Source organism: Hemicordylus capensis, chromosome 4, assembly GCF_027244095.1.
Source record: "Hemicordylus capensis ecotype Gifberg chromosome 4, rHemCap1.1.pri, whole genome shotgun sequence".
Taxonomy (NCBI): Eukaryota; Metazoa; Chordata; class Lepidosauria; order Squamata; family Cordylidae; genus Hemicordylus; species Hemicordylus capensis.
This window is the reverse complement of record NC_069660.1, coordinates 236,477,959-236,502,093: the sequence shown is the minus strand read 5'-3', so window position 1 is coordinate 236,502,093 and position 24,135 is coordinate 236,477,959. Positions and strand designations below refer to the sequence as shown.

Here is a 24,135-nt window from a genome sequence, read left to right as displayed (position 1 = left end):
ATTTAGGCTGACAGGTAGTGTATTGAAGTCCAGGATCACCAAGATAGCATTCTCAGAAATGCTACCTCTTCCATGCACAGGTACAGTGAAACAGGCAGAGCTGAGGGGTTTCAATGCGTGGATGAGATGTTGGTGCTGGTAGGATGAGTATAGGTTTGTTAGGCAATGGGATACAATTTGGGGAAAGCAAGGCCTGTACAAAAGGGACGGGCTGCACTTGAACCAAGATGGAACCAGACTGCTGGCGCTTAAAATCAAGAAGGTTGCAAAGCAGCTTTTAAAACGATGCCTTAGGAATAGCCGACAGGAACTGGGCAGTATCCAGTTCAGCAAATTACATCCTTTAACGTGCAAGGTTGCAAAGGATTCAGATAAAACAGAAGAGGACAGAGCAGAACCACATAAATAGCAGACAGAAGGCTGTGCCAGCTGGTCAAAGAGTCAAAAGAAAGATAGCATACACTAAGTGAGAGAATACCAGGAGAGTCACTTCGTTCCAGAATGCATGGAGTTTACTCAAAACCACAATACTAGAAGCCCAGTTAGATTGTATACCCCCCCAAAGAAGGAAAGGTACCACTAAGTCCCGGAAGATGCCAGCATGGCTAACAGGTAACGTCAAGGAAGCCATAAAAGGGAAGAAGACTTCCTTCCAAAACTGGAAGGCCTGTCCAAATGAAGAGAACAGAAAGGAACACAAACTCTGGCAAAAGAAATGCAAAGTGGCAATAAGGGAGGTGAAAAGAGAGTTTGAGGAACATTTCGCTAAGAGCATCAAGGGGAATAACAAAATCTTCTTTAAATACATCAGAAGCAGGAAACCTGCCAGAGAGCTGGTTGGACCATTCAACAATGAGGGAATCAAAGGGATTATTAATGAGGATATGGAGGTTGCAGAGAAGCTAAATGAGTTCTTTGCATTCGTCTTTACAGCAGAGGCTTTTCGGGGATGGAGGCTAAAGAACAGAGTCAGATAAGTGACAAGAGATGATGTTCTAAACTGTCTGGAAAAACTGAAAACTAGCAAATCACCAAGGCCATACAGAATCCATTGAGAGTGTAAGAAAATGTGTGGATCAAGGTGATCCAGTTGACATAGTATACCTGGACTTCCAAAAAGCTTTTGACAAAGTTCCTCATCAAAGACTCCTGAAAAACCTAGCAGCTTTGGGATAAGATTACAAGTACACGTGTGGAACTGGTTGAAGGGCAGCAAACAGAAGGTAGGAATAAATGGAGAGTTTTCACAATGGAAAAAGAAGTGGGGTCCCCCAGGGATCTATACTGGGACCGGTGCTTTTTAATTTATTCATAAATGATCGAGAAGCAGGGGTAAGCAGTGAGGTGGCCAAATTTGCAGATGATACCAAACTCTTTTGGGTAGTGAAATCCAAAACTGATTGTGACGAGCTCCAAAAGGATCTCTTCAAATTGAGTGTGTGAGCAACAAAATGGCAAATGCGGTTCAATGATGGCAAGCGTAAAGTGATGCACATTGGGACGAAAACCCCCTAACTTCAAGTATACATTGATGGGATCTGAATTGTCGGTGACTGACCAGGAGAAGGATCTTGAGGTTGTGGTAGACAGCTCGTTGAAAATGTCGACTCAATGTGCAGCAGCTGTGAAAAAGGCCAATTCCATGCTAGGGATCATTAGGAAGGGGATTAAAAATAAAACTACTAATATTGTAATGCCCTTATACAAAACTATGGTGCGGCCACACCTGGAGTACTGCGTACAATTCTGGTCACATCTAAAAATGGACATTGTAGAACTAGAAAAGGTGCAGAAGAGGACAACCAAGATGATCAGGGACCTAGAGCACCTTTCTTATGAGGCAAGGCTACAACACCTAGGGCTATTTAGTTTAGAAAAAAAGACAACTGTGAGGAGACATGGTAGAGCTCTATAAAATCATGCATGGTGTGGAGAAAGTGGATAGAGAGAAATTCTTCTCCCTCTCACGTAACACTAGAACCAGGGGTCATCCCATGAAATTGATTGCCAGGAAATTTAGGACCAACAAACAGTACTTTTTCACACAACACATAATCGACTTGTTGAATTCTCTGCCACAAGATGTGGTGACAGCCAACAACCTAGATGACTTTAAGAGGGGTTTGGATGGAGGAGAGGTCTGTCAATGGTTACTAGTTGGAGGGCTATGGGCCACCTCCAGCCTCAAAGGCAGGATGCCTCTGAGTACCTGTTGCAGGGGAGTAACTGCAGGAGAGAGGGCATGCCCTAAACTCCTGCCTGTAGGCTTCCAGTGGCATCTGGTGGACTACTGTGCGAAACAGGATGCTGGACTAGATGGGCCTTGGGTCTGATCCAGCAGGGCTGTTCCTATGTGGTCTTGAAGGAGGTGGCTTAGATACCCACACTGAGTTCCTCGACGTCGACAATGAGGCCATAGCGTTTAACACATCATAAATGGTGGTGCGAAGCCTAATTTTTTATGGTCTGCTTGGAAAAAGATAAACAAATCTTGTACGAGGAAACATTGTTTCCTGGTGGCGCAGTGGTAAAACTGCCGCCCTGTAACCAGAAGGTTACAAGTTCGATCCTGACCAGGAGCTCAAGGTTGACTCAGCCTTCCATCCTTCCGAGGTCGGTAAAACGAGTACCCAGAATGTTGGGGGCAATATGCTAAATCATTGTAAACTGCTTAGAAAGCTCCGGCTATAGAGCGGTATATAAATCTAAGTGCTATTGCTATTGTGCTCCTCTCCTAAGCAGATCAAACAGGTTGTGCAGGTCCTTTGAGGGGAGCTTGTCATAACAGCCTGTGCATCTCTTGAAACTCCATTTTCCTTCAGACATTTTAAGGATAGTCAAAGTCCATTCTAAAGTTGAAGACACCAGTGAAGTCCAGAAGTCATTCCAGATCAAAAACCCAATAAATAATCGATTATTTCTTATTTTACAGAAGAACTCACAAGGAAGAAATTTACTGACAAGTGACAGCCCAAGGATTGAATGCAATCGCTGCTGGAAAAGTACGAAGAAACACGGTGCCCGGCCTGCCTTTAAACAGCATGCTGTAGGCATGGGGGCAGGGCGGGGCTCCGTCACTTTGACAAGCTGCGGCTTTCTACCATGAGGGTCCTGTGGAGGCTCATTACCCATTCTTATGGCTCTTGACCCAGATCCAGGTGTTGCTTTAAATGCCAGTGGTATACAAAATAATGTGGTACAGATACATACAGAATTCTTTAGTATAGTACAGAAAACAGATTTAGATTTCATAATATGGGTACTTAGACATCACTAACTACCACAGCCATCAATTCATACTTACTAATTTTTCTCTGCGTTCATATTTCACTGACTTTTCGCCTTACTCCTCCAGAAACATAGCATGAGGAGACTGAAAATATGCGACATTGGCTGCGAGTTTATGCTACACAATCCTTATTTGACATGAGAAACCACATTTTATTAAACTTCTTTAATATCCAAAAGGTATTCAAATATGATTTGCAACTGTTCATCTACTGCTGTTTAAGCCATGGGGCTGCTAAGACCAAAAACGCACTAGTATTTTTTGAGACTATTCCAAGTAGAGGGCTCAAACTCCAAGTGATAAATTGCATGTTGATGCCAATATTATGCAGTTACTGAAACTCACCGAATCCTTCTCAACTATTCTGTTCAGCATGACAACTGCTTTGGTCTTTTGTTGCCATACCATTAGCCAAAAATGGCAACATGTATTGGGAAGTGGACCCTGTGTAAGAGAAAGAGGGCATTAGTTCAGCAATATCTATGATGTGATAGATAGAAGTTCTTTGCTGACGTCATGACTAATGAAGCACAAGGGCCTGTGGATAAGCAGGAGTCCTCACACAATTATCCCAGTCCTCTAGCATGTATGTTGTTGCACTAGAGTCCTAATGCTTCCGAGTGCAGCCTGCATTCCAGAAGTGCTTTGTATGATCATGACTACGTCCCTGAGGGTCAGCAATGTGTTTCTAATCTTGCACAGTACTTCTGGAAAATGGGCAGTGGTTAAAAGAATTTGGACTGAAACAGTAGGGCTGTGTAGTATCAGCCATTCTGGACGGTACTGAAGATAATCCAGAACCAAAATAGGGAAGTCAATTTCAGTCCGGATTTCTTTAATACTGTTCGGAGACTTCTGGAGCATTTCCAGAAAGGTATCGGGATTCCTGAGCTCCCCACAATTGCACTGGAGGAGGGCGCCGTCTTCTGCCATCAATCTGCCTGCCCATGCATTTATTTCCATATTTAGCCAAGTATTTCACTTACAAATTAAAAATCAAGATGGTAGAGCTCAGATGTTACATCACTTCCCCTGAGATTCTCAGGTGTTACATCACTTTCCACTGCAATGCTCTACTAGTGCAATTTCTGGGTTACTTTAAATAAGAACAATGGATAGTCGGATTTACTTGTAATTAAACCAACTTAGTCAGGTCATGTTTACCTACTGGTGGGGCAACTTTCACAGCTCCCTTTCAGTGTTCCCTCTCTGAATGCACATGTAAACCTACCTGTTTACATGTTTACCTACTGGTGGGACACCTTTCAATGTTCCCACTCTGAATACACATGTGCACACATTGCCTTGATATTGCCACCCAGAACAAAAATTCATTCTTCACAGATACAGGAAAAAAATTAGAGGGACTGCAGTTCCTTTTGTAGTGTCACCGCCCCCCCAGCAATTTCTTTTACTCTCCCCATAGAGTTCTATGGGTATTTTTGCTGGGGGATGGGGAGGAATTGGATTTCTGGGTAGAAATCTAGTATTGATTCTGATACTGGAATTCTGAAGGGTGCAAAGGTTCTGGAACCCAATATCTATGGTTCAAGATTGAATATGATCCGGAATTTGCACAGCCCTACCTAACAGCACACATGCTAAAGAACTGGGGGAAGTGCATGAGAGTTCCTGATACTCATACTCCAACCCTCAAGCTCGCACGCTTCAGTAGTCAATATGTGAGCCACTTGGCATAAAATCAGATTACACAATAAGGTACAATCCAGAAGCTCAAATATGCAGGCCAAGCTCTATGACCAGGATCCAAGAGCCTTAAACACATAAAGGGCTTCTACGTATGAGGAAAAAGTTGCCAGTTTCCCTTTCTAACTACAGCCTTTTGAATAGTAATGAATCCTGCTCCCAAGAGTAGTGGTGTGCCCAGAGCCATGCAAAGGGCCTCCGGACTGGTCCGGAATTCGGCCGGTCGGGCGGTTGGAGAGTGTCGCTTTAAGGGAGGGGGGGGGAGTACTTACCCCTCCCGCCGCTCTTCCCCCTCCGGCGCTCGACTAAGGTAATGTCTTTGGGGTGGCAGGGTTCCTCCCTGCCGACCCTGCCCCCATCGTTGGCTGCAAAGCTCCAGAGCAAGTAGAAGCTGGCGCCACACATGCACCCGTCGCCGGCGCACGTGCCGGTGGTGGGAACGGGAGCACGCGCTGCGACGAGCACATACATGGTGCCAGTTTTTACTTGCTCTGGAGCTTTGCAGCCAACGATGGGGGCAGGGGCGGCAGGGAGGAACACTGCCGCCCCAAAGACATTACCTTAGTCGAGCGCCGGAGGGGGACAAGCGGCAGGAGGAGTAAGTACTACCCCCTCGCCCTTAAAGCAACACTCCCCCAGTGCTGGACCACGCCTCCGTGGTTCCGTGCACATCCCTACCCAAGAGCCAGGACCAAGTTCTCAGATGAAGCTGTTTTGCATGAAGGTACACACAGAGTCACAGGGAGAATGATAGGGCAAATTCTACACATAGTACTTTGAATTCAGTGTGTGTGTTGAATTCAAACTCCTTATTTCCGTTCATGCAAGAATCATTCCAAAGATGTGAAGTATTTAACATTAGCCAATTTCCAGTGCAACCTATTAGAGACTGACTTACATTCAAGTAAATACATTTATAACCCTATCTAGAAGTAGATGAACCACTATTTTAATCAGTTCCTATTTAAAAAACCTCTTTATTTAACTGGAATAGAATTTAATCCAGTTGTTTTAAATTAGAGATCTGCTACTCAAATTTTAAAAACTACTAAAAAATAGTTTATGAAGTAATTACAATATATTATCACAGTAATAAGAACCAATTTATAATTATCATACTCTACTAAAATTACATTTTAGTAATTCTGTGGGAGTGAGGGCAAGCGAGCATGAAGATACAAGGACCAGCAGGGTTCTTCGACGTGGTCTCTGTCTTTTACACCAATGGGCTATGCGCCTGCACAGAGACGTTGTCGGAACCTAACAAGCTCAATTCTCCTAATTTAGGTGGGAACAATGCCCCCAGCCGCTATACAGGTGAAACTCGGAAAATCAGAATATCGTGCAAAAGTCCATTAATTTCAGTAATGCAAATTAAAAGGTGAAACTGATATATGAGACAGATGCATTACATGCAAAGCAAGGTAAGTCAAGCCTTAATTTGTTATAATTGTGATGATCATGGCGTACAGCTCATGAAAACCCCAAATCCACAATCCCAGAAAATTAGAATATTACATGGAACCAAGAAGACAAGGATTGAAGAACAGAACAATATCGGACCTCTGAAAAGTATACAGTGTACTGTGCTTGATTGGCCAGCAAACTCGCCTGACCTGACCCCATAGAGAATCTATGGGGCATTGCCAAGAGAAGGATGAGAGACATAAGACCAAACAATGCAGAAGAGCTGAAGGCCGCTAATGAAGCATCCTGGTCTTCCATAATACCTCATCAGTGCCACAGGCTGATAGCATCCATGCCACGCCGCATTGAGGCAGTAATTGCTGCAAAAGGGGCCCAAACCAAGTACTGAATACATATGCATGCTTATACTTTTCAGAGGTCCAATATTGTTCTATTCTTCAATCCTTGTCTTCTTGGTTCCATGTAATATTCTAATTTTCTGGGATTGTGGATTTGGGGTTTTCATGAGCTATACGCCATGATCATCACAATTATAACAAATTAAGGCTTGACTTATCTCGCTTTGCATGTAATGCATCTGTCTCATATATCAGTTTCACCTTTTAATTTGCATTACTGAAATTAATGGACTTTTGCACGATATTCTAATTTTCCGAGTTTCACCTGTATGTGGCTGCGCCACTCCACATCCCTTCCGTCTTCATCATTCGCGCTTCAGTAGATGTCGTGGAATCTTTCGCTCAGCAACGAGCAACTTGTTGCTTTTCTCCTGTTTCTCCCATTTTGACACCTGTTATTTACTTCACACAGTAACAGTTTTTTCTTAATGTTTTTATTTTTACATCCCTCCCCACCATCTTTGTGGCTCCGATCCCGGCCGGGATGGGGCTTTGTGGCTGGCTGGCCAAAACTTTTCTATGCCAGGCACAAAATAACTTTAAGAAATGTATTTGCTGTGGATCTAAGTTCCCCTCCCCTGATACTCATACTAAGTGTGTTCACTGTCTGGGGGAATCCCGCTTTGTCGAGACCTGTATTCATTGCCAAAGGTTTACAAAGTAGGCTCGAAAATAGGGCTTCTCGCTTGCGCACTGCCCTGTGGGACTTGACCATCTGTTCTTCTGAGGCCTCGACGTTGAAACAATCCTTTAAAATGGCTTCTTCAATACAATCAGAGCGCTCGGACTCCACTCCTCCTGTGCCAGAACTCCAGGTCTCAGTACCGGTATTGTAGACGCCTGCCTCGTACCTCTTCATTGTTTCGGCCCCTTCTGCGCCGCTGGAGGACTTGCCTAAGCGAACTTTACCTTCAGTACTGGACCTCTCTTTGGTCCCGCTAAAGAAGAAAAAGCCAAAGCTAGTTCCACATCTGCTAGCAGGGCAACACCTTCCCCCTATCCCCAAGAAGAAGCAACCCCTGCCAGTTTCTTCTTTGGAGGGTCCACTGGTTTAGAAGCTGAAATTGACGTCTTCGGGGCATGGCCCAGCAGTTGTTGACCAGGCGTCAGAAGGCCGGCTATGGTACCGGTTCCTTCAATACTCAGTTCTACTGACCCTTGCTTTCCTACTAGTTCTCCAGTGGCCTCGATGTCTCCCGGTCAAATGCCTGACTGTACCTTTGCGGGACAGGAAATCTCGGTAGTGGCTAACGAACAGGACTGTGCTACATTGGTCTATGAACCCTATTTGCCGGACAAACCCGCTGCGAATGCAATGTGGCTGCCTAGATGTCATTCGTCTCCCATGCGCTGCACAGAGCAGCCCCCTTGGGGAGCGCTCCTCTGAGTACAGATATGGGAAAGACTGGGCTGATGTGGACCTTCGTACACTGATCGATACCGTGTCTCTACACGAAGTTCCATGTATGCAGGGGACGAACCATTCTCCTAAAGAGATTGGTGCCGGGACACTGTTGTTTATAGACAGTATCCCTTATTATCGTTCAGACGGTTCTGACTATGGGAAGCCCCAGGAAGGCTCTCAGTACCTAGAGGGTTCTGCTTATAGCAACGCCAGGACTATTTGTGATTGGCATAAGGCCCCTTCACATTCAGAAGGGAAGCCTCGCTCTCCTCGATGAGACCTTCGGGACTGCACTAGGGGGAGCGGATAGCCTTTGGAAGTTCCAGTTCAACCTTCAGTGCCGCAACCTGCCTCGATACTGTCTGTGGCAGCAAATGGGTCAGTACAGGAACCATTGGGCAACCATACTGAGCTCCCAGCTGTCCCTCTAGATTTGGCCCCAGTGGCACCTCCTGAAATGGAAAGTGAAAGTGAATCTGGCTCTCCAGACTCTCATAGTCTCCCTGGGGTCGACCCTTTTGGACAATCAGACTTTAAAACTGTGTCTCCATCGGAAAATATGAAGCAATACTTGGCGTATGTGGCCCGCATGGCCTTGGCTCTTGGTGTGAGCCTTGAGATGCAACAAAAAGGGGAATTGGAAACTGTATTCAGGCTCATTGATGTTGAGGCTAAAGTACCGGCCTCTCTGCCACTTAACACTGCCTTGTTGCGAGTCATGCGTGGGCACTGGAAGAAGCCTGCAACTCTTTTGCAACCCAACAGGCATTTGGAGAACTTCTATAGGGTGCAGATGCAGGAGGAAATGACCTTCTTGAAGAATCATCCTACGCCTAATTCCACTGTGGTGAAAGCATTCCTGAAGAAGTCTAAAGGTCGCAGTCACTGTGCCGGAGCTGTCGAGGCTAGGATGGGGAGCTCATTTGGGCAATTATCGCCTGAGTAGCCATTGGACGTCAACAGAGAAGGGTCGTCATATCAACTACTTGGAACTGCCGGCCATATACCATGCCCTAAGGGGCTTCTTACCTGTAATTGCGGGCTGTATGGTGACAATTCAAACTGACAACACGACGGCGAAAGCCTATATAAATCAGAAGGGAGGCACAAGCTCCAGGAGCCTCCTGCTCCTTTCAGTCGACCTGTAGCATCGGTGTGTCGCACATGCAGTGACACCTCATGCGTTCTATATCCAAGGGGACCTGAATGTGCAGGCATACAGGCTGAGCAGACTGAAAATGGTTTCCCACAAGTGGACATTGGACCAGAGTGTACTCCAGGACATATTTGCAATGTGGGGTGCTCTGGTTTTGGATTTTTTTGCTTCTCAGGACAATGCTCAGTGTGCCCTCTATTGTTCCAGGTGAGAGGAAGGCAAGGGTTCTCTGGGCGATACTTTCGTCCTGTCCTGAAAAGGCGTCTTCCTTTACCTGTTTCCACCATTCCCCCTCATACCAAAGGTTCTTCGCAAACTGAGGGAGGACTGCTCCAGGGCCATCCTGACAGCCCCTTGGAGGCTCAGGATGCCTTGGTTTGCAGCTCTGAGGCAGCTGGCAATGACTTGGGTGTGCTTTCCCGCTCTACCTTATCTGCTGTTGGAGGAGAACGGTCTGGTGCTCTATCCAGACCTCCGGTCCCTGCACCTGACCGCCTAGAAGATCCTACCAACTTCCCGGTGAGACTCAGGGACATTTTGCTGGCAGTGAGAAAGGAACATTGGGCTTACCGTGAAGAGTTCTTTTTCCTTGCAGTAGGAGATCCTCAAATAGGGTGATGCACTGCGCATGCCCGAGACAGAACTGGAATCACGTGGTTTGATTGTAGGCGTGGTTACCTCCTCACTCCAGTTCCAGTGATGACAAGCAAGGAGTAGGTACGTGATTGGAGAGAGCTCAAAACTACATGGTATGAGAAAACTCAGGAATAGAGAGCAGCCAGGTTAGTGAAGTAAAAGGATAGTACTGTTGCCCTGAAAGCAGCCACATACAAAACGACCCAGGAAGAATTTGCCCACCCATAAACAGTCAACTGTGCAGTTATTTCATAACCTAGAACCAACATCCGGGCGGGGCTGAGGATCTCCTACTGCAAGGAAAAAGAACCCTTCACGGTAAGCCCAATGTTCCTTTTTCCCTTGCAGAGGAGATCCTCAGATAGGGACTTGCCCAAGCTGTCAAAGAGGCCCCGGGATGGGAAGGATGTACTTAGACCACCTGTTGAAGCCCCGTGCGACCAAAAGCTGCTTGTTCCTGCGAGAAGTCAGGAATTTTATAGTGCTTGATAAATGGAGTGGCAGAGGACCAGGTAATAGCTCTGCATATCTCTGTAAGTGGAACGTGTGCAGAGAAGGCTGAGGAAGCCGCTGCACTCCTGGTAGAGTGGGCAGTCACCCCCCCAGGAGGGGGAAGGTGTAAAGCCGTGTAGGCCAGGCGAATACACTGTTTAATCCAGTTTGTCAAGGAGGATTTGGACACCCTATCTCCTAAGCTAGACTGATGAAAAGACACAAAAAGGGCGTCCGAGCAGCGAATGTCCTTGGTACGGTGAATATAAGCACGCAAGGCTCTGTGAACGTCGAGTTTGTGCCATAGCCTCTCCTTAGGATGAGAGGGGGAAGGACAGAAAGAAGGGAGAACGATGACCTGGGACCTATGGAAGGCTGAGTTTACCTTGGGGAGAAAGGTCGGGTCCAGGCGGAGAACCGCTGAGTCAGGATGGAAATAGCAGAAATCCTTACTAGCTGAGAGGGCTGCTAACTCAGAGACTCTGCGAGCGGATGTAATGGTTATTAAGAAGCACAATTTAAAGGACAAAATGAGTAGAGAGATAGTGTTTATAGGCTCGAACGGAGCTTTGGTAAGGGCGTTGAGAACCCGATTTAGGTTCCAAGTAGGAAAACGTCTGATTGGGGGAGGAGCCAAATTCGTGGCTCCACGCAAAAATCTGGAAATGTGGGGGTGCAAAGATGACTGACCTGCTATGATAGAGGAGAGCTGAAGGACCGAGGCGAGGGCTGATGCCTGGCGCTTGAGAGTATTGGGACGAAGGCCCATATCCAGACCGGCTTGCAGGAAATCCAAAACCTCCGCCACGCCTGCGGTCAAAGAGTCTTTACCATGAGAGCGAGACCATTTCACGAAGGCGGACCAGGTAGATTGGTAGGTCCGTATGGTGGACTGACGGCGAGATGCAAGGATGGTGTTTTGCACGCTAGTGGAGTAGCCCTTGTCCGCTAGGATCGTGCGCTCAGCCTCCAGGCGGCTAGTTGTAACCAGCGAGGGTCTGGGTGCAGGACAGGTCCTTGATGCAGAAGATCTGGTCGAATGGGAAGGTGCCAAGGGGGTGCCATTGCGAGGCTGACGAGATCTGGAAACCAGGGCCATCTGGGCCAGAAGGGAGCTACCAGGATGATTTCTGCTCTTTCGAGGCGTAGATTCTGAAGGACTTTCATTATTATGGGAATCGGGGGGAATGCATAAAGAAGGGCTTTTGGCCATCGGGAGTGGAGGGCATCCGTGGCCACTGCTAGAGGATCGTGGAACCTTGAGAAGAACCGGGGAAGTTGACGGTTGCCCCGGTTCGCAAAGAGGTCCACCCTGGGTGTGCCCAGAATCCTTGTGAGCTGAAGGAAGACTTCCTTGTGCAAGGTCCATTCGCCCGGGTCTATTGCTTCCCTGCTTAGCCAGTCTGCTACTTGGTTGTCGTCTCCCTTGAGATGTTCTGCCAACATGGACTGGAGATGATGTTCCGCCCACTGGAAGAGGAGATCAGCCTCCTGCATTGCCGACCTGGTACCCCCTTGGCGATTGATATGTGCCTTGACTGTGATGTTGTCTGTCCGAAGAAGCACATGGTGGTTTTGAAGAGTGCACTGAAAGTGAAGTAGGGCCAGGAGAGCCGCATGTAACTCCAGCCAATTTATGGGAGCGGAGGCCTCTGAAGCCGACCAAACCCCCTGAATCATCTGACCTTGGCAATGGGCCCCCCAGCCCGCCAGACTGGCGTCTGTTGTCAGAACGATCCGTTGGGGCTCCGTTAGCTGGAAGCCCCTCTGAAGGGCCGGCAATAGCCACCACCTGATTGATTCTTTGACCGCCTGTGTCAGGGGAATCTGGAGATTTTGTGCCACCATGATCTGTTCCTGCCATGGGAGGAGGAGCCATTGGAGTGGCCGCGAGTGCCATCTCGCCCACGGAGTACAGTCCAGGCAAGATATCATGGAGCCTAGGGCTTGTGCCAGCTTCATGACGTCCTCCTGATGTTTGTAGAGAAGGGGACGGAGCTGTTTGATGATCTTCTCTCTGCGCTCCGAGGAAAGGGAGACTGTGTTTAGCTCGGTGTCGAAGAGGACTCCCAGATGGACCAGTTGTTGTGAGGGACTCAGGTGGCTCTTGGCCTCGTTCACCACAAATCCGTGGTCTTTCAGGGCAGTGAGAGTGAGGTCCACATTCCTGGTAGCCAAGTGTCTGGAGGGTGCTCTCAGAAGAATGTCGTCCAGGTATGGGTGGAGCCCCACCCCCTGGAGGTGGAGAAATGCTACCAGGGACACCATCAGCTTTGTGAATACTCGAGGCGCTGATGCCAGCCCGAACGGGAGGGCTCGGTATTGAAAATGTTGGTTGTCGTATGCGAAGCGGAGAAACCTTCGGTCCTCGGGACGAATGGGAACATATAAGTATACCTCCGATAGGTCCACCGAGGCCAGAAAGTCTCCCTCTCGCACCGCCTCTTTTATAGTACGCAGAGATTCCATACAGAACTTTTTCTTCCTGACGAACTGGTTGAATGATTTGAGATCAAGGACAGCCCTCCAGGGGCCGTCCCTCTTGGGTACCAGAAAGACAATGGAATAGATCCCCTGGAATCTCTGGGACGGAGGTACCAACTCTATTGCTTCGATTTGAAGAAGATGATCCAGAGCCAGACGCATCCGAGCATGCTTCTGTGGCCTGGAAGACCTTGGTGTGGGGATGAAGCGGGAACAGGGGTAGGAAATCAGATCTATGGCATATCCCTTGGTCACAGTTTGTAAGACCCAGTTGTCTGTGGTGGTAGACATCCACGTGAGGGCGAAGTGTGCCAGGCAGCCCCTCACCTTTAAAGCATCATTGCTTCCGTTGCCTATAGTACGGGTTGAAGCAGCGGGAAGCTCTGGACTGTCCTCTAGACCGCTGTCTCCACTGGGGTCTGCCGAAACCCCTATAGGAAGGTGGTCGGAAGTCCCTGTTTTGGTAGGGCTGAGAGGTGTTACTGAATTGATGATGAAAGGGACGAAAGGAACTGTGTCCACCCTTGGAAGAAGCCCTGAAGTCCCTCTTAGCAGAGGGCATAACCTTCTTTTTGTCTTTCGTATCAATGAGAATGGGTTCCAAGGCGGGTCCGAAGAGAGAAGTGCCTACGAAAGGAGCAGAGGTGAGAGCCGACTTAGACTTGGTGTCGGCGTTCCACGGTTTAAGCCAGAGTGTTCTGCGGGCCGCTACACCTGCTGCCAGTGCTCTGGATGAGTGTTGAATAATGTCCAGGCTGGAGTCTGCAGTTAGTGCCACTGCCTTTGCCATTTTGTTAATTCCCTGGTGTAGCTTTGGAAGTTCAGGAGGGACGAGCTTAACCAATTCCTTCGCCCACAGCACTGATGCCCTCGCAAAGATGGAATTTGTCGCGGCCATCTTGATGGTAGCGGCGGAAGCATCGTGCGCCTTCTTCAGAAGAACGTCACAGCGTCTATCTTCCTGGTCTCGCAATTGCCCTGATGTTCAGAATGAACCAAGGCCCGGTGACCATTTGAACTACTGGAGGATCAACCCTGGGAGTGGCCAAAAGTTTAGAGACCTCTGAGGGTAGGTTGTAATGTTTTTTCGGAAGGCTACCTATGGGTCTGGATGACGTGGGGCGCTGCCACTCTGCGCTCATCACACGATGGAAGAGTGGAGGAAACAGGACCACTGGATTAGTAGGTTCTGAAGGGGGGAAAACTTGTTGGTCAAAGGTGGCCTCTGTGTGAGCAGCCGCTGTAGAGGAAACGTCATTAATCACCCGTTTAGCCTTAGTGAGCAACACATCAAAATCTGCTGAGGGGAACAGCCTGGTAGAGTTCGATATTGGAGGAAAAATCTCTTCCTTAGATAGTTCCCCTTCCTCTTTACCAGAATCTATGGGGTCCCTCGGGGCCGGTGGAGTGGCGCTAGAGGACCCCCCTTCCGAAGAGGACAATGGATCCACTGGAGGTTTAGGAATGGAGGGGGTTGGAACAGGGGGGGAGGAATAGGGACCAACCGGGGAGGAAGAGGAGGGTTGGTGACAGGATCTTCAGGGTGGGGGTGTCTGCGCTTCCTTACGGGGGAAACCGAAGACGAGGAGGACTGATCCCCGTGTCTGGCCCGTATCCTGTGAGCGGGAGGTCTAGGAAAGAACCTACCGCACTCTTCCAATGGAATGGCCCTGCGGCGCGGGCTGGAATCAGGAGAGGAGGAAAGACAGCCTCCTGCCTGGACTCTGGAACGCCTCCGCCCTCTGAGAATAGCCTTTGGGGGCGGTGGGTCCCCTTCCCCTATTGGAGCTGTGCCCGCATTAACAGTGTGACTAGTCCCCGCGGACTATGAAGGTAGTACCCCCGAAGAAAGAAACGGAGCCGCAGGTGGCTCAAGGCGGAACTCCCTGGCAAAAAAGGCTTTAAGCCATTCAGTGGCCTGAGGAGTGAAAGGGTCCTTACTCACCGGTAGCGAAGGTGATATCAGGCTGAACGGGGTGCTCCGGGACTTTAAGCAGCGGGGGGGGGGGGGACAGCGTGGACCAGCCGGTTCTCCCTGTACCGCTGTGCTCCCATCTGGCGGGATAAACGAAGCCGGCATGTTGCCCACCAGGCTCCGGACTTCGGGTTCCATTTTACGCTTTCTATTGCTCTCCTTCTGGCGCATCTTTACTTTCGCGCCATTCTTTCCCGCCTTTGACATCGACCGGCAGCAAACCGCCTGACTAAGAAGCCGTTTGCAAAGCTGTTTCCTCCCTTCAGTTAGAAGTGTAGATTCTTTCACTTTTTTCTTATGTTTAGGGGAGGACGGCTGATCGTTCACATGGCAGGTCTTTTGGGGGGCCTTAGCTGTGCGCTGGCCCAGGCAATCCCTCTCAGAGCGCTCCGGCAGCGATGTAAGTGCTGCCGAAGATGGCGGCGGCTGAGCATGTTCCGCTGTAGGCCTAGAGCAAGCTAACTGTTCTGGCGGGTTTTGCAAGCGGGAAGAAGCCGCCGCTAAGGACGGCTCGCTGCCCAGGGACTGCAGCAGCTGCCCTGATTCTGAGAGTGAAACGAGCATTAAGTCTTTGGCATGAGCCGATTCCATGGTAAGGAGAACGTAAAAAATAACAATTTGGAAGCCAATTGAAATTATCAACGAAAAAAGGCAATTTAGCTCAGGAAAATTTTAAAATAGCCGAAAAGAGGTCTGCTTTCCACCCACCCCTGCACAAAAGAGAGTGAAGGAGGATTAAGGAAAAGGCAGAAAAGGAGTTAAAGGCAAAACTGACCAGAGCTCTCTCCGAATGATCCTATCTCGGGTGAGACAGAACTGGAACTGGAGTGAGGAGGTAAGCACGCCTACAATCAAACCACGTGATTCCAGTTCTGTCTCAGGCATGCGCAGTGCATCACCCTATCTGAGGATCTCCTCTGCAAGGGAAAAAGTCCTCAACAAGAAAGTCGTATGGACATAAATGGACTCGTTCCTATACATTTGCTACTCAAAATGGATTTGATGTTCTTAGTCCATCTGTTCAAAACGTTTGTATCTATCTGTTATCTTTGAAAGAATCTGGTTTGAAACTCTCCTCTCTCGGAGTACATTTGACGGCCTTTGTGGCACATTCACCCGCCTCTTGGGTTTCCTGATACAAGGACCCACCGCTGAAGAGTTTTCTGAAGGGTTCATCATATGTTTTACCAGATGACCCTGTTAAGTCACTGGCTTGGGATTTGCCAGTGGTTCTGGCTGGTTTGCTGCAACCACCCTTTGAGCCTTTGGCTTCGATTGATCCTTGTGTCCTGATGTGGAAGGTTGCCTTATTAGTGGCGATCACCTCCACTAGAAGGGTGAGTGAACTGCGGGCCCTGAGAATTGATCTACCATACCTACAGTTTCCTAAAGGTAAGGTTGTGCTCCGACCGGATGTTCAATTCCTTCCAAAAGTAGTTTCCACCTTTCATTGCTCCCTACCACTCACCTTGTCTGTGTTTTTTCAAAACCCTTCATCTGACCCAAAATGCAGGTTTCACCGTTTGGATGTTCAAAGGGCATTGTCCTCCTATGTTCAGAGATCAGCGGAGTGGAGGAAAACTCCTTCTCTGTTTGTTCTGTATGATGAGCCTCAAAGGCTTGCAAGTTTCTGCTCAGTTCCTATCTAGGTAGATTGTTTCTACTATTGAACTTTGTTACAATTTGGCACATAAACAATTGCCTGTGACCATTAAGGTGCACTCAGTTCAGTCCATTGCGGCCTCTGTTGCCTTTGATTGTGTGGTCCCTTTAGACACTTGGGGTTCGCCCCATTCCTTTATTCATCATGATGCCATTGATGCATAATAAAGCATGGAATGATGCTATGTTTGGCAGGACTGTCCTGCAGTCTATTTTCAGATCATGTACATCATTTCTTTGAAATAAATACTTCTTGCAGAGTGCATCCTTGTTTCCTCGTCCTTGGGTGCTAGCTTCTTATGCACCCATTGGTGTAAAAGACAGAGACCACATCGAAGAACTACAGGTTGCTTACCTGTAACTTTGATTCTTCTAGTAGTCATCTGTCCTTTTACACACCTTCCCATCCTTTCCGCTGGGTCTACTGAAGGCGGACTCCGTGACTGAAGGGATGTGGAGTGGCACAGCCACACAGTGTCTGGGACAGGGTTCCCATCTAAATCAGGAGAATTGAGCTTGTTAGGTTCCGATGAGGTCTCTGCGCAGGTGCATAGCCCATTGGTGTAAAAGGACAGATAACCACTAGAAGAACAAAAGTTACTCTCCTCCTACTCTCCGATTTTAAAGAAATCCAGAAATGTACATTCTAGCTACACATGCTTATTATTGTGAAATTTAATGATAATCTTTTTGCATTTGCAAAATCAAAGGCAGCTTTGAATAATTACGGGGAATTTACAATGCTGTGGAAAGAAAAATGAGTTATGTTAAAGCATACTTAATACTAACTTTCTGTCAATGTATCCCCTCAACTAACTTTCTGTCAATGTATCCCCTCAAATCAATCAATCTGACAAAAAGAAACCCAACCCAAGTGGAAACGTATCCAACAGTATGCAGTCTGGCAAACTTCTACAGTAAGTTGCCATGAGTATTTTTGTTTCACTTTAACCAAATGAGTCCTCCTTGGGCACTGACACTTCTCTACATAAGTGGCATATGAAGCCAGTATAGTTGTCTTGAGCCCAGTCTTCCAAAATAAGTTTGAGCGCGCTACTGGGCCATATTTCCTTTTAAAAACTTTTTTTTTTTAAGGCTGGGCTAGATCTAATGTTTTTCGCTTCATAGGCTACTTATAGTAGAAGGAAATATTCTAACATCAGTGCAACTACTGAACAAATGATTAAATACACTTCTCAAAATCCATGTAAGTATATATATATTTTAATACTACCATTCCCCAAACAGCTGTGTGTGATTTCACAATTCTCAAAAATGGAATTACACATTTGGCATTTCCCCCGCAACTACAAATTAACTTCAAGAAGAGCATCACTTTTCCCCAGCCCCCTAGCAAGGAAAAGCTGGTAGAGTTGATATTTTATTGTGCAAGGGTGGGGAGGGAGAGAGAAAAAGAGAGCAACACATAGGAAAACAAGGTGTCTTATTTGAGTAGAACCCTTCCACATGTACAAATTGGCCCAAGACAAAACATGTTTTTGAAGAGGTCAAAAAACATGATTTGTCTTGGGCCCATTCATGCATGTGGAAGGGTTCTACTCAAGTAAGACGCCTGGTTTTCCTATGTGTTGTTCTCTAGTTTACATAGCAGCCTTTTCTGGTCAATAGGTAAATGTCCCCAATCTTTTCATAACATTTAAAGCTTAATTTCAATCAGGTGTTGTCACTAAACCCTGATTTCCTGTCAAGACTGGCACTAAATATGTACTCAGAGAACATGTAAAGTGACTTGCTTATTGAATAACCACAGACAACATACATATCAGGCAATGTGGAGTGAAGATTTAAAATTTTTAAAATGGATAAACCAATATCAGGCTCATAACACGGGGGGTGAGGGGGAACCAAGAGGCATACATTGTTATTCCTCCATATTTCCAGCAAGAGCTCCAATTCCAACTACCCACATAACTTCCACATTGCTGCTGAAAAACTTCTGTATGTTTTACAACAAAGCTCTTCTCAGAAGGACTTTGCAAGTGAAGAGGAACGTTCTTCAAGCATTAGCAGCTCATTACTGACAACCAAGAGTCCACCAATGGATAAGAAAGGGCTACTTAAGAGCTCTTTCCAACAGCAAGCAACTGAGTTGCTGTAATTAACTGGATCACAGTTAGGCATGAAAGATACAAACATTGGTTATTAAATGAAACAGGAGGCTTCTGGCAAAAAGTCATGTGCACTTAAAGCTGACTCAGTCCCATACCTTTAAAGGAGTAGATTCATGCTGGCCTTCTGCAAATCTTTCTTCACTAAAACTATTTGCTCTTGAGGTGAGTGGTTATTTAATAGTATGATTTATAATTTTTGTTTTAATTTATTAACTGATTTTAATGGTGTTTTAATGTAAACCGCCCTGAACCTTTTGGAAGGGTGGTATAAAAGTTTTAATATTAATCATCATCATCATCATCTGTTCTGGTTTAAGTCCTATGGTGATAGCAATGGAGTCCTTTGCTAGAAGGACACATTTAAATAGCTATTGGCCAAGCATCTCTCTCAGGCTAAACACAACTTTAGGTCCAAGAAAGCAAGCTTTCCATTTTGTTTTGGTAAGGATGTACCTGTAAATTCAATTTCCAGTACAACAGAATAAGACACTAACCATCTTTGTACTTTAAGAACTGGCAATACTTACTTGTGTTACAATATAATTTCTTTGAGCTTCTTCATTAACCACCATGCTTGCATTAATGTAATCATTGTCTGTGTTCTGTAGTATCACACGACTGTGATCATCTTGAAATAAATAGAATCAGGAAAAATATTTAACTTTTGGTATTAAACATGACCTTTTGTACAAAATAACATCTTAAAGCCAAAATTATAGTCAAGAAATTGTTTTTTCTTATTTACACCCCAGGTTTCAGATTGCAAACTGTCTCACTATATTCCAAATACCTTATTACCAACTATTCTTATGGGGAAAGAAATGCTATCGGGTACTAACTCCTCTCTACAAGTTCTCATAAAACCACCATCAGTTAAACTAAGCAGGAGAAGCAAACTGATAGCTTTTCATTGTTTATATTAAATTATGCATTTCAAAGCAAAAAGCCCCATAAAGACCTAAATAGGGTATTTAAGAGAATGTCTTCTTTGTTATGAACCCCACTGCCCATTGCAATCATCAGGAGAGATCTGTCTGCAATTGCCACCAGCTCCTTTGGTGGCTACTCAGGGATGGGCCTTCTCCTCTGCTGTCCCAGAGCTTGGAATGCGCTGCATGCTGAAATAAGAGCCTCCCTATCTCTAACACCTTTTACAAAGTCTTTAAAGACACCCAGGCTTTTAATTATTCTTTTAACAGTTTTAAGATCCTTTTAAAATTTACATTGTTATAATGTTTTGACTTTTGCTATGTCATTTATTTTGTTTTAACTAATGTTTTAACTTTTGTTTGTTTGTTGTAAACCACCCAGAGATGTAAATTCTGGGCAGTATAGAAGTGTGTTAAATAAAAATAAATAAAATCAATGCACAGTGCTTCCCAAAATGCTATGTATGCTCTCAACTAGAATAGTATTATACATATACTGATTTCATGTTCTTGCTGCACCCATCTTCAACTATTCAGGATCCCAAGCAGTTATTTTGCCCTCTTGCATTTATCTGGGCAGCAGGACTGACCTTCAATGGTTCTGAGCAACTAACTGGTGTCTGAAGTTATTGCCACCCTGCTTCAGCTTTTCCACAACTACCAATGAGAACAAGCCTATGCCACCTGGCATAATCTCAGCCTAACCTACTTCACAGGGTTGTTGTGAAGAGAAACTTAAGTATGTAGTACACCGCTCTGGGCTCCTTGGAGGAAGAGCGGGATATAAATGTAAAAATAATAATAATAATAATAATAATAATAATAATAATAATAATAATAATAATAATAATCACTTAAGGGGAAAAAATTCTCAGCCGCTCACATTAAATTCCCCACCCTATCCCCACCATCTGCAAAGAGGATTTATTGCCTCCATAGAATCAGTGAGGCCCAGTGCTCCATCTAAGGTGTGCGCTTGTGCACACGCTCACACAGTTTTTGATGTCCACTCAGTTAATCTTAGATCTCACTTAGGTTGAAACAGGAAGGTCCCAGTCTGAATGCATGTGCACTGCCTTGATCCTGCCACCCAGAACAAAACTCATTCCGCACACTGATGAAAAAAATTAGAGACCACTGGTGAAGCCAGAATTAGTTTACTTCCATCTGGAGAAACTTTGTGGCATATACAACAGCTGAAGAATCTAACACCCATGTGATGGATACTAACATACCCCAAAGGTTAGCTTTCACGGGCCCAATTACAGGGATCCTTCACAAAAACCCCACTATTTTTTTAAAATGAAGGTACACTTCACATTCATCATTTCAGTCATTAAGAACAATGGCATGAAATGAACATGACCAATAGTTATATACCGCTTTTCAATAAAAGTTCTCAGAACTGTTTACATTGTTATAAATAGAATGGCTACAAGTCCAAGGGCTCACAATCTAAAAAAGCAACACAAAATCAGCAACAGCCAATAGAAGGGTGCTGTGCTGGGGACAGATAGGGCCAGTTGCAGTCCTCGTGCTAAATAAAGAGATTCACAAGTTTTTAAAAAGGTACCTTTTTGCTCAGTTAGCAAAACAGGCCAGCACTGTATTATTCGTCTATTGCAGACAAGGAACTGAGATGGACTCAACAATAACTTCTTGTGACTATCTAGTAAGTTTATAGCTGAAGGTGAAATTTGAACAAATGAGTTCCTGGCTCAGTTCACATTCAGCCTTGCCATTATACCACCTCCCATAGCTTAGTTTCCTGTTGCTAAATTTCCCAAGACTGTCACTTCATTCAATTCCCTCCTGCAAGTCTGTTAATACAGACTGGTCAACTGGACTGTAGCTCAATGACAGAGCACATGTTTTGCACACCAAAGTCTCAGGTTCAACCCTGGCATCTCCAGTTGCAGCTAGGCAAGACCACATCTGAAACCCTCGACGGCTGCTACCAGCCAGTATATTTCATCCAGAAATACAAAGACATTTCTAGGTAAGTAGTTGCGTTTGAAAACTGGATGTAGTGTTCCACCAATGTGCAAAGCACACACCAAAAGACTCCATCTGCTAAAGAACTGGGGCCACAATGCATGAAGTTGCATATGTGCACGCTAAAGAACTATGAAGCTGGGATCTTCCTTGTTGATTTATCTGTGGTAGCCATCACCATATCAGGTGCAACCCGCTTTTAAAACTGCACAACCGTTTCCCTCGCTGCAAGTTAGAGATGAAGCAACTAATACTGCAGACTATGTTCTGGCTGTGCACATTGTTCTCTTACATGTGCATAAACATCTCCTCTGAGTTGTAGCCAGAATTTGTGCACCTGGTGCAATATCACAAATATAGGAAAGAATAGGAGTTGGAAGGGGACTTTTGACAATATCTATACACACAACCAAAATTAATTTCTAATGGGAAATGGGAAACTTTCTATTTCTTGTTGCAATAACTCTTCTTACAGCTAAGCAGCAAGCACAGATCAGAAAAAGCTACTTTAAAAGTGGTTTATTCTGTGTTTTAAATTATTCAAGACTACAGGTACATTTGTTGAACATTTGTACCTGAAAGTTCCGCCCTGCTTAAAGGTTGACCTAGAAGACCAACTTCAAAGCCACCAAGCTTTTCCGCTGACAAGAGGGCAGGTTGCTTTCCTCACTCCCTGGGGAATGTGCTCATGATGAAAATAATTTTTAGTTCTTCTCAGGTATAAAATATGCAATACAAGACTGATCATGATAAATTAATAAGCATAGTAGTACTTCTTTCCTCAAAGCCACTGAAAGGAAACATATGGTAGTGTACATTTTGCTTGCAATACAGATAAGCTATGGACTCAGAAGAAATTATTTTGATGGAATATAGATTTTTAAAAAATCTATTAGAACTTAAAGTATTGTTTAGCTAAAAACACACTATTTTTCTTGCCTGGAAATGAAACTGTTAAGAGGTTCTTCTTTCATGTATCAATTTATTGGAACTCAAATGTTTCTGCTGGACAGAAACCAAAACCTTTGTAAATACTACATGCTATTTGCCAACAGGAAAAATCTTAACATCTTGTTATAGTAAATCGCACATACTGGTACTAGTGTTCTCGGAAGGATGATGTCAGCCAGTACAGCTTTAACCATTTAATCACCAAACAGTTGCTGTTTGATTTCACAACAGCATCACTTTTGTCCCATTTCTGTGCTTCACTCCAGAATGTCAATAGCCATATACATTTTCAAAATAGTCTGCTACCATTGAGAAACACATTTTCAAATAGCCATATACATTTTCAAAATATTCTGCTACCAACGACAAACAAAACAGGCAAAACTGCTCCATGCAAATCATACAGAGGAAGACTCCAAACTTAATAAATAATCCACCCACAGGACCTCAGATCACACAACTATCTGTGACTCAAGAGCAGAGAGAAGTAGGAGGAAAAGCATGGCTTTTAATAGAAAACTGTTATGACCACACACACCCCTCCTTTTCAACAGTACCCACACAACCCCAAGCACATGACAATGTAACTCCTTTTACTTTCCCAGATTGCAGTTTTTCAGGGAACAAATTTCGTAGCAACACAGGAAGCTGCTGAATCAGACCACTGGTCCATTGTCTACACTGACTGGCAGCAGCTCTCCAAGGTTTCAGGCAGAAATCTTTCCCAGCCGTACCTGGAGATACCAGGGAACTAATTCAGGACCTTCCGCATGCAGATGCTCTTCCACTGAGCCATGGCCCCATCCCCTGCAGGGCAGACCTTGCTTAGAAAATGGGACAATTCATGGTCACTACCACAAGCCACCTAACAGCGCAGCGGGGAAATGCTTGACTAATGAGCAGAAGGTTGCCAGTTTGATTCCCTGCTGGTGCTATATGGGGCAGCAGCAATATAGGAAGATGCTGAAAGACATCTCATCCTGCACCAGAAGAGGCAATGGTAAACCCCTCCTGTATTCTACCAAAGAAAACCACAGGGCTCTATGGGTGCCAGGAGTCATATTGACTTGACAGCACACTTTACCTTACCACAAGACAAGCTTTTCTCCGCATCTGCCAGGGGTACTCCTCACCAGTGTTCCCTCTAAGGCATGCACTCACACGTTTTTTGATGTCCACTCAGTTCATTTTAGATCCCGCTCAGGTTTAATCAGGAAGCTGCCACTCGGAATCCACATGTGCACACACTGCCTTGATACTGCCACCCAGAACAACACTCATTCCACACACACGAAAAAAATTAGAGAGCATTGCTCCTCACTATTAACTGGGGTACTCATTCCATACTACAGCACCATAAAACACAAAAGCTGAGAAAAATTATCCTCTGATTATTCCGAGGCTCTTGCCCAGTCGATTTACTCTTTCCTATAAAACAAATTAAGGTTGAAACAAGTTAATGTTTCATTATTCAAGTAGGAGACTGCGTAAACAAG

General features: G+C 45.6%; 1 protein-coding gene across 9 annotated transcripts in view; it reads right to left on the bottom strand.

Annotated features, from left to right (window-relative positions):
• PTPN2 (protein tyrosine phosphatase non-receptor type 2) overlaps positions 1-24,135 on the bottom strand; it is a 56,933-nt gene that overhangs the window by 23,518 nt on the left and 9,280 nt on the right. For all 9 annotated transcript variants that reach the window (XR_008305988.1, XM_053244719.1, XM_053244723.1 and 6 more), the window contains 2 exons: positions 19,292-19,392; positions 3,635-3,733 (listed from right to left, as the gene is read on the bottom strand). Coding sequence is in view for 8 of the 9 variants with exons in the window: in XM_053244719.1 (XP_053100694.1) it covers positions 3,635-3,733; positions 19,292-19,392 (200 nt within the window). In the remaining variant the exon portion in view is untranslated. The remainder of the gene's footprint in view (positions 1-3,634; positions 3,734-19,291; positions 19,393-24,135) is intronic.